Here is a 17,518-nt window from a genome sequence, read left to right on the forward strand (position 1 = left end):
AAATAGAAAATATATTTTATACAATGAAATCATTAACTTCTTGATATATAGAAACATTAATCCTTTACAGGGACTATTAACTAGTGAATAACATATAATAAGATAAGATGTTGCCATTTCTAAAGCTATACAATAATTCCATCATATCCATCCTAATTGTACCAATAATTAAATTGTGTGTAAGTTTGCATTGGTAGGTGTATCTTTATTTTTCATATGAGGTTCTCAACATTCCAATGAATGCTTTACAAATTATAGTACCATGTTTGTATTGGTGGCTTTAACTATCAACAATTTGAGGGATTCTTCAATTATAGTATTTATGGTGTTCATGTATGGCATTTACATAGATTTTTTTTAAATAATTCCAATCGGATTATCGATTGGAGTTTTGGTAGGATTAAAATTTTTATTTTAAATTAAATTTTAATTATATTCATATTTTAAATTAACCTAGTCACTTCCATAAGATTTATACAAATAAGTGGTTAGAAGAACAAAATCAAAGCTTAAATAATAATTTTAAATAACCAGCTAATAAATCTTATCTAATTGTTAAACAAACCATGCTATAAAATAAAAATTTATAAAACATAACATTAAATAAGAGAATAGATGCCATTAACCGAGATTAAAAAATATAAAAAATTCTAACTTGATGGTTCGGTTATGGTGAAGGATTATGACCAGAATGGCGGTGAAGGAGAACAACTTTGTTATGGAGAAGGAGAACAACCAGAACAGCTCAGTTATAGTGAAGGAGAATGACAAAATGGTTCGGTTATGGAGATCAAGGAAACGGTTGGATCTGGAGGCGCACATCAGAGAAGTATATTATTATAACTGAAAAAATAAGAAAAAATTTATAATTTGATTACCGGTGAAGGAGAACCACAACTAGATTGATTCCGAATTTGGAGATGCGAGAAGGAAATGACCGAGACACAAGCCAGATCATTGCTAAAATAATGGAGAAAAGGAAAGAGATCAGCCTCTATTCTGGATTTGGAGATGCAAGAAGGAAATAACCAGGTCACTGCCAAAATGATGGAGAAAAGGGAAGTGATCGGCTTGTTGTGTTCTATCCCCATCGTCCTCACGTGTTTTATCCCCATCGTTCTAAGACATAAATCCCTCACATGAATATCACATGAGGGATTTTAGAATTCGGAATTTTGTTTTCTGCCAAGTTGGCGTAAAACAAAATCCCATAAATTCACCGTTTCGCTGGATTTGGATTTGCCTCAGGAAAATAAAGTTCTTCTAAATGAACAATGGATTTTGTGATGCATAGGATTTGGTTTTACATGGATAAGAAAATCATGCCAAACAAACATACTCTTAGTGACAATAAGGTTCGAATCTTCATCAAAATTCATCCGTACTTTAGAACTTGAAGAAGGAAAACCTTATATCCGTAACACCACAATCAATGACAATGAGGTAAATTATCATTAAGGTTCATCCTTACTTCAAGACCTGAGGATGTGGGAGGTCTAAGCAACTCACTATCCTTACAGAACATAATTACAAATAGGATTTGAATAACTATCACCTAAAGGCTGAATCATTGATTTTAAAGGCGATATGCATGTTGAAGACTTCCTCGATTAGGTAGCCAGGATAATGAGATTTACATATGTAATGGGGATATTAACAGAAAAGATAGTCAAGAATATAAGCTGAAGAAATGTACTACCATTAATTGAGATCACCTTTAGAAGAACCAACTATGATAAGGGAAGCAAGCCATCCGAGTTTTGAGGAAGATTAAGCAAAAGCTATTAGCAAGGGTTTTGTCATCTAACTACGAGTAACTTTTCTTTAACATGTAATAGAATTGTGTGCAAGGACAATAGTGAGTGTTCAACTATACTACCAAATTTTATAGTTTGTTGGCACACAACGTTATGACAGAGTTAGAGCAATAGAAGGTTGCTTGATGTTTGCATAGACTCATGCTAATAATCAAGGATTAGATTGGTTTGCAAACCATGAGGACTATGGAAGAAACTCATAACTTGGCATTCAACGTCAAGATGATGAAAGAATGAGGAGACTATCATTGGCAACAAGGCACTCTTCTAACGCCATAACATTGTAGGCACCATTATAGTAGGAAATGCTAACAAAGGTCGGGCACCAAGGGGAGCTATTCTTTTCCCTTATAAGGCACTAGAACTAAGAACTTGAGAGGTGACATTAAAGAAGCCCTGAGCCCTGTTGTATATTAGAGGCCATCCTGAAGTCTTAAACCATATGAGAGGCTACTTTTAGAAAAGTTATTCCTATGTGGTTGCTAAGGGCATCGATCTAATTAGTGACCCATGAGATACCTTGCTAACCTTGCTAAACCTGTGGAAGCTTAGTAGGGGGTAAAGTAGAAGGAGACTGTCTTGTAGTAATAGAAGAATATGGAGAGAAAACATTCAAAGGTGTAGAATTCACAATGGAAGAAAGGAAGTGAATAACATGTGTTATTTAAAAATTGTTGTTATCTCTAAAGCACAAAGAATTATCTCAACAAAACAGGATCTTCCATTACTTCTACTCTATCAGCAAGAAGGTTTATAACTTAATTATTGATAATGATAGTTGTGAGAATTTTGTGTGTTTATGGTTAATGCAACACTGCCAACTTATTGTTAAATCACATGCAAACTCTTAACATTATGGGATAGATTAAAAAAAAGGGCCCTAAATTTATCCCTCTAGGGGTGTAAAGTTTTGATTTCCATTGGGAAACACGACAAGGATGAGGTGTTGTGTGATATTGTTGACATGGGTCCTAGGCATATTCTATTAGCGTTTTTTTGGTAATATGTTGTGAGTTTTATTTACTATGATAGGGATTACATCAATGTCTTTTCATGGGACATTGATAAGGTCGCAATGGTACCATATCCGGTGTTGAAGACTAGTGGAGAAAAGGTGAAGCCATCAATACTAGCACTATTCACTATGATGCCTCAAGTAGAGGCTTTTACCTTAACTTCCCCAAGGACAAGGCCTTGTATTGTGTTTACAATTGAACACTTCCCTCCTACAATGCTAGAAACATTTGGCATGCAACACCTACTTGCAAAATTTAATAATATCATGCTGATAATCTACCCATTGACCCTTGAAGCAAGTGCAACACCATATAAATTTCATATCAGGTGTTAATCCAGCCACTCTTTTTCAAGTCACATGAATCCAAGAGAAACTAAAGCCCTGAGGGAGAAGATTGAAGAATTGTTATGAAAAGAATTTATTTATGAGAGCATGAGTATATGGGTGGTACTTGCCTTATTGATTAAAAAAAACAAAAGATGAGACTTGGCGAATGTGTATTAATTGTTGAGCAATAAATAGGATTATCATTAAATATTGGTTCCCAATTCCTCAATTGGAGGATATGTTGGATCTTTTGGTTGGGGTCATAGTCTTCTTGAATATTAACCTTTGCAATGGGTATTACCATATTCGCATCTAAGCAGGGGATGGGTGGAAAACCACTTTCAAGATGTAGAATGGTTTGTCTGAATGGTTAGTCATGTTATTCTACAAACATGATAAGTTCGTACATGAAGTTGATAACACAGGTGTTAAAATTCTCCAGTAGTAAATTCTTAGTTGTTTATTTTAATGAAATCTTCATTTTTAGTAAACATCTCAGAGGAACATGAGCAATACCTTAAGGAAGTGTTGCAAGTTCTCAAAAGGTATCAACTTTTTATTAACCACAAAAGTGCTATTCTATGACTGCTAAGATAGTATTCCTTGGGTGTTTTATCATCAAGGAAGGAGTACATGTTGGTTAGGAAAAAAATTAGAGCCATCCAGGACTGACCCATACCAACAACTATTGGAGAAGTTCGAAGCTTCTTTGGGTTTGCATCATATTGCTAGCGCTTTATAAGAGACTTTAGTAGTATCATAGCACCTTTAGTTGAGCGCTTGAAGAAGGAACGATTATAGTGGAGTGCTACATCCCAGTCAAGTTTTTTAGCCATCAAAGAGCAGTTGATATTACTCAGCTTTGAGTACGATGCTAGTGACGCCAGGATTAAGGTTGTGTTAATGTAAGAAAAAGGCCAGTCACAGTTTTTAGTGAATAACTTAACAACACCTAATGTAAATTGTCAACTTATAATAAAGAATTCTACTCAATTGTTAGGGCTCTTAAACATTGGGAACATTACCTTATTCTACAATATTTCGTGCTATACATGGCCCATCAATCTTTTAAACATTTGGGAAATTGCAAATTAGCTAAATGCATGCTAGGTGGATCACTTTCTTGCAAAGGCATCTTTAAGCACAAGTTGGGGCATCAAATAGAGTCATAGATGCATTGAATCAAAGGTTTACCTTGGTTGACATCACTAGCAATAGAGACTATAGGGTTTGAAGTGTTTAAAGGGTTGTATCTTAAAGATGATAATTTTAGGGAAGCCTGGAGTCAAATGCTTAAATGGAGGCATGTGGGAGGGCTTCCATGTGTTTAGATGGTTACTTATTCATACATAATTAACTCTTATGTACCAAGGAGTTCCTTGCGTGAGAAACTCATGAAGTACGTGCATGGAGGGGGATTAGATGGACATCTTGGGTGTAACAAGCCAATTGCCACCATTGAAGTAGGTTACTGCTAGCCCCATTTGAAGAGTGTTGAAGAGGGATGTTGGTAAATTTGTTAGTCGTTGTTATATTTTCCAAACAGAAAAAGGGTATGCACAAAACACTGGGATATATATGCCATTACGTCCTGAGGGTTAATAAAGAGTTTAAGGAATAGGATCTAGTGTTGGTGCATCTCAGAAAGGAGAGGTTCTCATAGGAACGTATAACATCTACGGTTGAAGAAATTTGGTCCTTTCAAGGTCCTGAAGTTACTAATTATGTGGTAGAGCTACCTAAAGAAGTAGGGATGTCCATAACCTTCAATGTGTCTGGTCTGCTTAAATATCATCAGAAAGTACCTTTATATTTAGACAAAACTAGGGGTTGAGTTCTTTACTAGTGGGAGGGACTGATGCAAAACAAAGGAATGATCTTCAAAATTAAGAAATCTGCTCACATTAAAGTTAGGTTCTAGTTGTTCTGACTTAGTTATTGTTAACTTAGTGTAAGACCAGAGATAGTCATGTATAATAAAAATTAACTCCATATATATATTTGGTAGACCTCGAGAGGTAAGGTTTTATATGGAATTTGGTTGTTTGTTCTTTATCACCATCACTCACTTGATATTTTATAGAAATAATAATTCATTACATGATATTTGGAGTTTGGATGGTTTGATGTAAATGAGTAGTTTTTTTGAAAAATAAAAATATGCTATTGGACTAAATGAATTATTATTATTATTATTTTCTTGATGTGGTGCCTTATTATATGTTCAAGGTGATGATATAAACAATTAAGAAAAAAATTGAGAGCCGTAATATTGCCAATAAAATTTTCCAACTATGAACCATAATATATATATATATATACACAACTAGGACACACAATGTACAAAATTAAGAATGACAATATAATATTGGAGAATTAACAACATTAATATCATTTTCTCCATTGAAACAAATGATGCATAATAAAGTAGGCATAATTAACTTAGCACAGTGAATAAGTTAATTCTCCAAAACAAAAGTAAGTGTTAGTTCCGCCGGTATGGTTTGTGAGTTTTTAGAAAACACTCAAGCACTCATAGATCTCGCACAAACCATCATAGAAAGTTCACACAATTAAAACAAGAAGGAGACACACAAAATTGGTAACCTAGTTCGGCGTCCACTCGCCTACGTCTGGGGGGCCAAGCCCGGAGATAAACAATCCACTAAAAGAGGTAAAAAATAGATGAGTACAGACACTTGTCACTCACACTCTCAACAACAAAGATCACTACCCTTACTAGATTGTTTGGTGCTCACACACTCTCCTCCAAGAGTTACTCAAGAGTCACACCTACAATCTACGAGCAAGGTAGCTTATATAGACGCCTCAACATCCCAAATATAGCACATACCTCTTTTAGAATCTCCGCGACTACTAATTTAAAAACCTGTCGAAATTAGTTGTTGCAACTCCTGTTGTAACATGAATTGCAACATGGCCCTGACTGCTGACTTGACTGAGTTCTGGTTACGTTGCGGACGACCTCAAGACCCATCAACCTCCCGGTCATGCTTAGTCCGAGTCGATGCAGCCAAATCTCCCAATCTCGACTGCCGGCAACTAGCCTACCTCCTCAGTTTCTCATCACGCAGTCCCCTCGCAAGGGGCGCACGTCCTTGTGCGTCTTCACGAAACTTGCCAAACTTAGTCTTCAATTCACCTAAATTTGGTCTTCAAAGATTGTCCAAACTTGATCTTCAATTCACCCAAGTTTGGTCCTCAAATCTTGCCGTTAATAGATTTCAATCAATCCTCATCAAGGATTCTTCAAATCATATATTCAATTAATCTTCATTCACACCATGAATAGATCTTTCCTTAATTAAGCTCTACCAAATTTAGTATTCAATCAAATCACTCTAAGTATGGTCTTGATATGATCTTGTCTTTCATGTTTCCAAGAATAGCTTCACCATGATCTTCAAGATATTTGGCTTGCACTCCAAGTCTCCATGCCATGTCACCATGCTTGCCACGTCATCTGCCTTGGTGTCAAATCATGCCAATTTAAATAGTGCGGTTGCACTAACAATCTCCCCCTTTGGCATAATTTGACACAACTGCTTTTACACCCAGACTGACTCCTGTTACAACTTCCTGTTACAACTTGACTGGGACACAGACTTTACAAAAAAAAATCATCTAGTTGCTTACAAAAATATATGATTATACCAGCAACTAGTGATGTACAACTTAAGCACAAACAAATACTCCCGATCGGTTTGGAACTCGTGCATTAGTCAACTTCTCCCCTTTGTGTCCGAATAGATGCCAAAGTCTTCACCGGTTGTTGTAAGTCTTGTTACAACTTCTTCTACAACTCCTCCCTGCCTTCGAAATCCCGGTCATCGCCTCCCCGCCTCTTGAACTCCTTCTTCCTGCTGCAAACGACATTAATAAACTGTAGCAGATGCAGGTCGTTTGCAGTCCCCAATAGAGATTTAAAGTTGGCAAAGACCAATTTCACCCTCGACTTTTTCAAATCTTGTAGCGTCAAGGGGTTTTGGTAAAGATGTCCGCCAATTGCTTTTCTCGTTGCAACATAATCAATAACAACTGCTCTTGTTTTTCTACCAAATCTCGTATAAAGTGGTGTCGAAGATCAATATGTTTGGTACGAGAATGTTGGACTGAATTTTTTTGGATATATCAATTGCACTTTTTGTTGTCACAAAAAATATAGTCAATAACCCTTGTTGTAAGCCATAGTCTTCAAGCATTTGCTTCATCCACAATAATTGAGTACAACAACTTCCTGCTGCTATGTATTCAGCCTCTGCAGTGGAGAGTGAAATGGAACTTTGCTTCTTGCTATACCATGTAACCAAGTTGTTACCAAGATAGAAACATCCTCCTGAAGTGCTTTTTTTCTATCATCAATGTTTCCCTGCCTAATCTGCATCACTATACCCCCGTAAGATGTGAGTTGGAATCTTTTGAATACCAAATTCCATATTCTGTAGTACCATGAACATATCTGATGATACGTTTAACAGCGGTCAAATGAGACTCCTTTGGTGTTGCTTGATATCTTGCACAAACTCCAACACCGAAAAGAGATGTCCGGCCCTGCTAGGGTGTGAGATAGAGTAAGCTTCCAATCATGCTTCTATAGAGACTTGGGTCTACATCTTTTCCATGCTCATCTTTTTGTCAACTTCGATTCACACTCATGGGTGTTCTCATATGTCTAGCCTTTTCCAAGCCAAATCTTTTTCACCAAATTACGTGCATACTTGGTTTGAGAAATAAAAAATTCCTTCTTTGCATTGTTTGATTTGGAAACCCAAAAAGTAGTTCAGTTTACCTACCATGCTCATCTCAAACTCTTCTTGCATTAGATGAACAAACTCATCCACTTGCCTTTGTGAGGTTGAACCAAATATGATATCATCAACATAAATTTGTGCCACCATAAGATCTGATTTAGACTTCTTTATGAATAAAGTCTTGTCTGCTCCCCCTCTTTGGTAGCCCTTCTCAAGTAAGAAATTTGTGAGCCTTTCATACCAAGCCCGAGGAGCTTGCTTCAATCCATAGAGAGCCTTCTTCAATTTGAATACATGATCTGAATGTTGAGGATCTTCAAAAGCCTTTTGGTTGCTCCACAAACACTTCTTCACTTAGAAAACCATTAAAAAAAGCACTCTTGACATCCATTTGATGTAGCTTGAACCCCATACAACATGCTCATCGCTAACAATAATCGATAGATTCCAAGCGTGCAAGCTGGTGCAAATGTTTCATCAAAGTCAACTCCTTCAACTTGAGTATATCCTTGAGCCACTAGTCTTGCTTTATTTCTGGTGATGTTGCCTTTATCATCAGTCTTGTTCTTGAAAATCCACTTGGTTCCAATAACATTCACATCTTTTGGCCTTGGGACCAATGTCCACACATCATTTCGAATAAACTAATTCAACTCTTCTTGCATTGCAGCCATCCAGTATTCATCAACTAAAGCTTCTTTAATATTCTTTGGTTCAATAAGAGAGATCTAACATGTGTAGCCGACCAATTCTCGATAATCAATTCTTTGAGTGCTTCTGGTTCTCCTTCCTTCAGTCACATTACCAATCACATTCTGAATAGGATGATTCTTCTTTATTCTTGAGGATGGTTCAAGACTGCTGTCTTCATTATCTTCTTCGGTGTTAATTTCTTCTTTATCTGATTCTGAGATAATTTCGCCTGTTGTAACTTCAATTGCAACATCAATCATAACCTGCTGTCTGTCTGAATCCTGAGCAGTTTCTGTTGTTGCAGTTGGTGTTGTAACCTGTGTTGCAACTTCTTGTTTTTCATTTGCTGATTCATAATCCTGAGTGATAAGTTTGTTTGGCTCTCTTGATGCGCCCTGAGTCTCCATATAAGTGAAATCATCAACTACAACATTAATGGTTTCCATCATCTTTTTGGTTCTTGAATTGAACACCCGATAGACTCTACTAGTAGTGGAATATCCCATGAATAATCCTTCATCACTCTTCTTGTCAAACTTTCCTAGCTGATCTCTATCATTCAGAATATAACATTTGCTTCCAAAGATGTGAAAGTATTTGAGATTTGGCCTTTTGCCTCTCCAAATTTCATACGGTGTCATGTTGGTTGAAGGCCGAATGTATACTCTATTAATGATGTAGCATGCTGTATTGATTGCTTCAGCCCAAAACCTTGTAGAGAGTTTCTTGGAATTTAACATAACGCGAGCCATCTCTTGGAGAGTGCGATTCTTCCTTTCTACCAAACCGTTTTGTTGTGGAGTTTTTGGAGCTGAAAATTCATGACGAATCCCATGTTCTCTGCAAAATTCTGCAAACTGAGCATTTTCAAATTCTCTTCTATGATCACTTCTGATTCTGACAATCTTCCCAACTTGGCACTCTTTCTCATTTTGAAGTTGCATGCATAACTTCTTGAAAGCTTCAAAAGTATCTGATTTCTCCTTGAGGAAGTCCACCCAGGTGTACCTAGAATAGTCATCAACACACAAAAAACATATCTTTTACCTGACAAGCTTTCTGTCTGTGTGGATCCAATGAGATCCATATGCAAGAGTTCTAGCACTCTCGTTGTACCAATGTCTTGCACCACTTTGTGAGAAGCACGATTTTGCTTTCCCAGTTGACAAGGTCCACATACACCATCTTCCTTTTTCGTGAGCTTGGGCACTCCCTTAACAGCTTTCATTTCTGTAATCTTCATCAAGTTCCGGAAGTTCAGATGTCCAAGCTTCTGATGCCAAATTTCAGTGATGTTGCAAGATGTGTTATAACAGACTTCCAATTTCTCTAGCAAGTAGCAATTGTCTAAAGATCTTAAACCAGTTAAAACACACTGACCAGCTTCATCATAGACCACACATCTGTCCTGAGTAAGTTTTACCACTAGATTTCGATCACATAGTTGACTTATACTCAGAAGATTTGCCTTTAGTCCTTCTACATGCAGAATATTTTTCAGTCTTGGATATCCAGGCACCATCAATGTTCCTTTTCCAACTACTTAACCTTTCTGACCATCACCAAAAGTCACATGCCCAATTTGACATTCTTTGTAATTCATCAAGAAGCCTTTGTCTCCTGTCATGTGTCTTGAACAACCACTGTCAAAATACCAATTGTCTTTTGAGGATTTTTTTATTGAAGAGTATCCCACTAGATCTTCCTTTTTGACCCATATCTTCTTGCTTTCTTTCTTCTTTTCTCTGGTATATAGTGTCTGCTTCATACTTTTTCCTCCTTTTATGTCTTTCTTCATCTTCCAACATCTTGGACGAATGTGCCCTTTGACACCACAGTAATGACATGTAGGAATCCATTTCTTTGCTTTTCCAAATATTCTATCTTTCTTCACCTCTTCCTTCAGTTGGTAGCACTCGGGTCTTATATGGCCTCTTTTTCCACAATGAAAGCATATTGGGACTTGTCTTCTATGTTGTCTTTTCTTCTTATTATACTTCTCTTGTTTATTTTCTTGAGCATTTGATAGAACACAGCCTGCTTCAACTTTGCTTTTCTTGCCTCTTGATGTCTCTTCTATATGATGTTGTGTCACACTTGTTTGAAAAGGTACCTTCTCAATCTTGGCTCTTCCTTTGTTCATGTTGTTTATGGGTTTCTCAGCAATGTTCAGCTTTTCTTGACATTCTTTCAACTCTTTTGCAAGTTGTTTGTTCTGTATGACCATTTCATCAAGTTTATTTAACATGAGTTCATACCCATGCAGAAGATCGGTTTCAGTAACCTCTTCACAAACAATTTCTCCAGGTGTTGCAATTGATGTTGTAACAAGACTTGCAAAAGCACTGAAATTTCTAAAATCTCTGTCAGTTGGTAAAGATGTGTGAGTATTGACTGCATCTTCTGCTTTGTCCTCTTCCTGAATTTTTCTGAAATATCTGCACAATTTCTTGGCCAAAAGGGCAATTTCTCCTTCTTCGTCTATGTCTTTAGTCTGTTGCAACTCTTTTGGGCTTGTTGCTTCAATTTTTAGAGCTATATCTTCTTCTCTTCTACCTGGATTCAGATTCATCTCATACGCTTGTAGAGATCCCATCAACTCATCAAGTCTCATTGTTGTGATATCTTTTGCTTCTTCTATTGCAGCAACTTTAGCATCAAATCTTCTTGGAAGCGATCTAAGAGTCTTCCGGACTAGCTTCTTATCCGAGTACTCCTTCCCGAGATGGTAGGCTTGATTTGCTATATCCATTAATTTGGCATTGAACACGGCTATCATCTCATCTTCTCCCATCCTGAGATTCTCAAACATGGTTGTTAGCATTTGAAGTTTAGATTCTCTTACCAAGTTGGTGCCTTCATGAATGGTTTGAAGAATCCCCCAAGCTTTCTTGGTACAATCACAAGTTGCAACATACTTGAACTGGTTCTCATCTACTCCTCCGAAAATAGCATTGAGTGCTTTTCCATTGGCATTTGCTTTGAGCATATCTTCGGAACTCCAGTTACTCTTTATTTTCACTGTCTCGTTCATGTTTTCATCAACTTCGATTAGAGGAGACCATCCTTCTTCTACGGCTGTCCATGTATTCTCATCAAGAGATTTAATGAAAACCTTCATGCGTGCCTTCCAGTATGGATAATTTGACCCATCTAGCAACGGTGGTCGAGTGACGGAAGCTCCCTCTTTTCCGGCCATCAATGGAACTTGTTAGGACCTCGCCAACTTTGCAACCAAAGTAAACACGGTGACCAAGGCTCTGATACCACTTGTTAGTTCCGCCGGTATGGTTTGTGAGGTTTTAGAAAACACTCAAGCACTCATAGATCTCGCACAAACCATCATAGAAAGTTCACACAATTAAAACAAGAAGGAGACACACATAATTGGTAACCCAGTTCGGCGTCCACTCGCCTACGTCTGGGGGGCCAAGCCCGGAGATAAACAATCCACTAAAAGAGGTAAAAAATAGATGAGTACAAACACTTGTCACTCACACTCTCAACAATAAAGATCACTACCCTCACTAGATTGTTTGGTGCTCACACACTCTCCTCCAAGAGTTACTCAAGAGTCACACCTACAATCTACGAGCAAGGTAGCTTATATAGACGCCTCAACGTCCCAAATATAGCACATACTTCTTTTAGAATCTCCGCGGCTACTAATTTAAAAACCTGCCAAAATTAGTTGTTGCAACTCCTGTTGTAACATGAATTCCAACATAGCTCGACTATCGACTTGACCGAGTTACGTTACGCTTGCGACGACCTCAAGACCCATCAACCTCCCGGGTCATGCTTAGTCCGAGTCGATGCGACCAAATCTCCCGATCCCGATCGCCGGCAACTAGCCAACCTCCTCGGGTTCCTCATCACGCAGTCCCTCGCAAAGGGCGCACGTCCCCTGTGAGTCTTCACGAAACTTGCCAAACTTAGTCTTCAATTCACCCTAAATTTGGTCTTCAAAGATTCTCCAAACTTGATCTTCAATTCACCCAAGTTTGGTCCTCAAATCTTGCCGTTAATAGATTTCAATCAATCCTCATCAAGGATTCTTCAAATCATATATTCAATTAATCTTCATTCACACCATGAATAGATCTTTCCTTAATTAAGCTCCACCATATTTAGTCTTCAATCAAATCACTCTAAGTATGGTCTTGATGTGATCTTGTCTTTCATGTTTCCAAGAATAGCTTCACCATGATCTTCAAGATATTTGGCTTGCACTCCAAGTCTCCATGCCATGTCACCATGCTTGCCACGTCATCTGCCTTGGTGTCAAATCATGCCAATTTAAATAGTGCGGTTGCACTAAGAGTAAGTATTTGTACCAATTACTCATCAAAATTACAATGGAGAACTTTAAATGTACAAAAACAGAAATTTGTTTTTTCCCCCTCCTTTGGTTTGAAAGCACAGTACGAGCAAATGATTAGCATGACTTAAAGCATGACATCATTCATAACAGGAAGTTACAAGAAGACTTTTTCTCCCATGTTACAAGCTAAAATTTCAAAAAGAAAAATAAGTAATAAACCTCTCAAAAAATTCTATAATCACATATTATTTATCTTAAAAAATATATGATTGTATATATACCTGAAAAATATAAATAATTATGAATATATCCCTACTGTTAGATTCCATTAACAGAAATTAATCAAATTTTGTTAACTATGGTTATAACTTAGATTAATTTATGCAAAAGATTCAAAATAGCCTTTGTACAACTTAACCAGTATAATAAAAAAAAAACTTTTCAAAAATATAATGGTTATTTTATATATTGGTTGTTTGTAAACGATGGTTTTTCAACTAATTTGAACCCATATTATTCAGCTGTATGTATGCAATTATCTTTTATTCACGGCAAATATACAATTTTAAAATTATTTAGGGGTACATCCACAAAAAGGCCAATTTAAAAATATACAACTAATTATTGTTTGCTAAAGTATTTCAAATAAAAATATATTTATTTTAATCCATGCATTTGTTTTTTTCTTTTGGACCATCTCTATCTCATTGGATTAATTTAAAATGTGAATTGTGATTTCACGGACTCGGTTCGGTGGGAATCACAGAGGTTTTAGTTTTTTAGATTTATTTTTATTTATTTTATTTTATGGTACTAACCTCTCGAGGAGGTTCGTAACCCCAATGTTGGAGTACCTCAGTATTAAAAAACTAGGGTATTATAAGGTTATGTTTTGGTTCCATTATGATTCTCATAGAACCGAGTTTGTAGGATCATAACTTTTACAATGAATGATGCATTGGCAATAAAAGCTTATCACACTGACAGAAGCACCCAAATTGAACAAATTCATTCCGTTCAAAGGTAAAAAATAAATATGTTTTCTTTTGATGGGCCAAAATCAAGATGCCAAACGGGCTGCACTAGCTGACAATACAGGGCTTTAGAATGGACCGGGAATTGTTTGTGCCAAAACAGGCCTGGCCTGCCTTTCCACCATGTTAGGTCGACATGGCCCATCCATGTGGACTCATGTTTTGCTGGGCCAGTCAACGGGCCAGCTCATTTAATCATTTAATTTCAAAATTTTTTTTATTGATGCCTAGGAATTAAAAAAAAAAAAACCAAAATTTCAATAAATAAATAAATAAATAGACATTGTACTTTATTTGAAAAATATAAAAAATATCGCATAAAACTTTTGTTGAAAATTTCGATTTGAATTTCAAAACCATTTATCCCAAAAAATTTATTATAAAAAAATAATTGTTTCAATAAAAAATAATGATGTTTTTACTGAATAGATTTCTCGAATGATGTGGATATCAAGTTTGCATCCATGTCAGCATCCACGTAATTTTTTCTTTATCTCTTCTTTTTTTAAAAATAATTAATTAATTTCTCCCTATTATCTAAATCCTAAATTTAAATAACCCTTTAAATGATAAACCGAAAACCCCCTCCCTAAACCCTAAATTGAAAATCACAAACCCCCGTAGGGGGTTTGTGATTTCAAATTTAGGGTTTAGGGCAAAGGATTTAGGGTATAGGGTTTAGGGCTTAAGATTTAGGGTTTAGGGTTTAAGTTTTTAGAATTTTAGGGTATAGATTTTGTAGTATTTCGGTTTAAGATTTTAGATATAGTTTTATAATTTTAAATTAAGAATTTAAGGATTTTTAAGGTTTAAATTTGAAGTTTATATAAAAAAAAAAATAATGACGTGGATGGAGATGTGGATGATAAGTTGGGTATCTACGTCATTTGGTAAAAATAGCATCGTTTTTTCAAAAATGTTGACAAGAGGTAAAATGGTTATTTTTGACTTTATTTAAAAAAAAATGCTGGTATTATAGTGGCTTCATTACCAATTAGTGGTGGACAAGGTGCAGGATCAAACTACTGCCTTGCACTAAAAGTAATGTAGCATAGTATTGTAATGGTACTGTAGTAATATTATTCATCACAGTTCTCCACATGGTATGGTTCATGATACTATTTAAATGAGTCCAGTGAGTCTTATGTGGGAGGTGTTGTCACGCCCCAACCTTAGCCGGGCACGTGGCAGTCGCTACGACAATAAGGAGTGGACCCTACAGCGTCACACCTCCTAGTCACCATAAGACTCCAAGCAACCCTGCTAACACAACTTACTAAAGAAAGATACAAGGTCCACAACAGAACCAGCCAGGGTTCCAAATACAACCAAAAAGTATAAATATAGGAACAATACACAAAACTCAAGTCTAGTGGATCCATAAAGTTTACATGCACACTGCACACTAACCTAAACAAGGGGAAAAGAGTAGGTCACTTTGCTGCTTACTCAGCACAACCCAGTCCAACGTCGCAGTCTGAGAGAGAAGACATGAGAGTAGTGAGTAACAGATGTCATCCAGTGAGTGGTGACGGCATAGATATAACAGAGTAATAAAGTACTTCAAATAATAGCAACCACCATAATAATAACATATAAAAGGAGTTCCAAATATTAAACAGATTAACAGATAACAAAATATTTTAGAAATAGTACAAGTAAGTAACATTTTCCAACATATTGAGCACCATTCAAAATACAAGCTGGCCTCAAATAATTCCCAAGCTAATCGTGGCCACGACTAGCTATGGGACCACCAAGGTGTTTTACAACCTTTGAAATTCACAATGCTGCCTTCTGCCACTGATATTCCAGTGTGGTGACCCCGGGTTTCTCACATAAAAGACCCCTCTGTCAATGGTTCTGCGCACCTCTTGACTAGGGTATACTTAGGGTTGACCATGCTGCCTCCTATCAGGCCGAACCGTGGAACCCCACACTGCAGTGTCGTACTGAAGTCCGCTGTCACTATCAAAAATCCAAATGCCACAATGCAATTATTTCTAATTCCAACTCGAGGAATCAAGCATATAATGTGTAAATAAGGAAATATACATCAATCCATATTTCATTTGCATATAAATACATTTACATGTAAACATGTTTCTTTCAAGATAAATATGCATAAGTATACTAGAATCATTTTTTCCAAATAACTCCATGCTCAAAATATCTATATATATATAGCAAATGAAATATGATTTCACATCAAATTTATGATATAAAACATATAAAGAAATACTATAATACTCTTATTAAATCTATATAATCAACAATTAAACCACTCATAGAACTAGTCGTCTCGTCTCGAGACGCGCTCACTGGTCGGCAATTTCCTTTCCCTTGGAAGATGCCTCGCCACCTAGAATCAAACAGGGAATCTAAGAACCCATAAACACAAGAATGGAAACTAAAATGCACGCGAATGCAATGTTACATGTCGAACATATAACTCTAGGGTTTTAGAGGAAAATGACGTCATTTTGGACCCAAACGACCTCAAACCGAAGTAAAACTGTTCCAATGGAATCCAAGTAAGAAAGGCTTCGATTTGGACCAAAGAAATACACGAAAAGGCCAAGGTTTTTCGGTGCTATAGTAATTTCGGGTTTGTTACAGTACTTTATGAAATTTCTTTACAAACATTCACACAAATGAATAACGACACTGGCTTCGATTTGAGCCCCAAAACAACTCAAACCAAGGTTTATTTCTAGGTTTTCAACAATTTCAAAAATGATGAAATATGAGGAAAATATGAAGGAAAACCTTGAATCGAAACCTTACCAAACTCAAGAGAATGAGAGGAAGAGAATAGAAGCATTGATTCACTGAAAAGCTCATCGAAGAATTTTGTTTTTCAAAAAGATGGTATTTGGCCAAAAGGAAGAAGAAGGAATGAAAACAAAGAAGAAGAAAAAAAAGAATGAGAGAATGAGAAGCCAACCACGTTGCTTCTCATATCCACATTCAATTCTCTTTTTTTTTTAAACAAAAGAGAAATGACCAAAATGTCCTTAATAATAGAAAATAGAAATAAATGAGTCCAAAAGACCGTTTTGCCCCTAATTTTTGACTGGATTTCACACACAACCTACTGTGCAATCATGTAAGGATGCCACTAGTGCTAAATGACCATTTTAACTCTAATGCATGCACAAAAAATATTAAAAAAGCATGATGTCAAAAATCAGGACATGGTACCACATGTGTTGTATCGCTCTCTTTCATGATTGTTTGGTGAGAGAATTTATTAGTTTGATTTGATTCTGAAAAATTTTTTAGGCGTGCAGGTGATAAGATTTTTATTGCCCTATGTGGCATTTGATCATATTAATAAATTCCTATGTGATTGATAATTTATCATAACTGATATATCACCATACATGTCCTTTTTTTAAAAAAATCTTTTAATGAGGCTATAATTATTGCAGTTGTTAAAAAAAAAAGAAAAAAAAAACGTTCATATGGTTTAGTCTGCCAAACCATGCGGATGACAACTTTGAGGCCAAAACAAATTAGAAACTTATTAA

The 17,518-nt window shown here is 36.3% G+C and overlaps 1 protein-coding gene and 1 long non-coding RNA gene across 2 annotated transcripts; both read right to left on the reverse strand.

The window, feature by feature from the left end:
* Positions 1 to 10,170: 10,170 nt before the first annotated feature.
* Positions 10,171 to 11,826, reverse strand: LOC120284120. Its single transcript, XM_039290922.1, has 3 exons — positions 11,546 to 11,826; positions 11,278 to 11,422; positions 10,171 to 11,046 (listed from the first exon to the last, which is right to left on the reverse strand). The coding sequence occupies exons 1-3, from the start codon at positions 11,824 to 11,826 to the stop codon at positions 10,171 to 10,173; spliced, it is 1,302 nt and encodes a 433-aa protein (XP_039146856.1).
* A 3,721-nt stretch (positions 11,827 to 15,547) lies between these two features.
* LOC120250595 lies at positions 15,548 to 16,857 on the reverse strand. Its single transcript, XR_005533044.1, has 2 exons — positions 16,773 to 16,857; positions 15,548 to 15,953 (listed from the first exon to the last, which is right to left on the reverse strand). It is a non-coding gene; the product is annotated as an uncharacterized LOC120250595 (long non-coding RNA).
* Between the last annotated feature and the right edge of the window lie 661 nt (positions 16,858 to 17,518).

Source organism: Dioscorea cayenensis, chromosome 19, assembly GCF_009730915.1.
Source record: "Dioscorea cayenensis subsp. rotundata cultivar TDr96_F1 chromosome 19, TDr96_F1_v2_PseudoChromosome.rev07_lg8_w22 25.fasta, whole genome shotgun sequence".
NCBI lineage: Eukaryota > Viridiplantae > Streptophyta > Magnoliopsida > Dioscoreales > Dioscoreaceae > Dioscorea > Dioscorea cayenensis.

Bases quoted from the DNA above. Each gene is read 5' to 3' on its own strand.
- LOC120284120 (XM_039290922.1), bottom strand. From the start codon at position 11,826: ATGGCCGGAAAAGAGGGAGCTTCCGTCACTCGACCACCGTTGCTAGAT. The intron at 11,423-11,545 runs GTATGTTGCAAC...TGAGAATCTCAG, and splicing joins GTAGATGAGAACCAGTTCAA to GATGGGAGAAGATGAGATGA. The intron at 11,047-11,277 runs GTTGCTGCAATA...AGAAAAATTCAG, and splicing joins CAAGAAGATTTGATGCTAAA to GAAGAGGACAAAGCAGAAGA.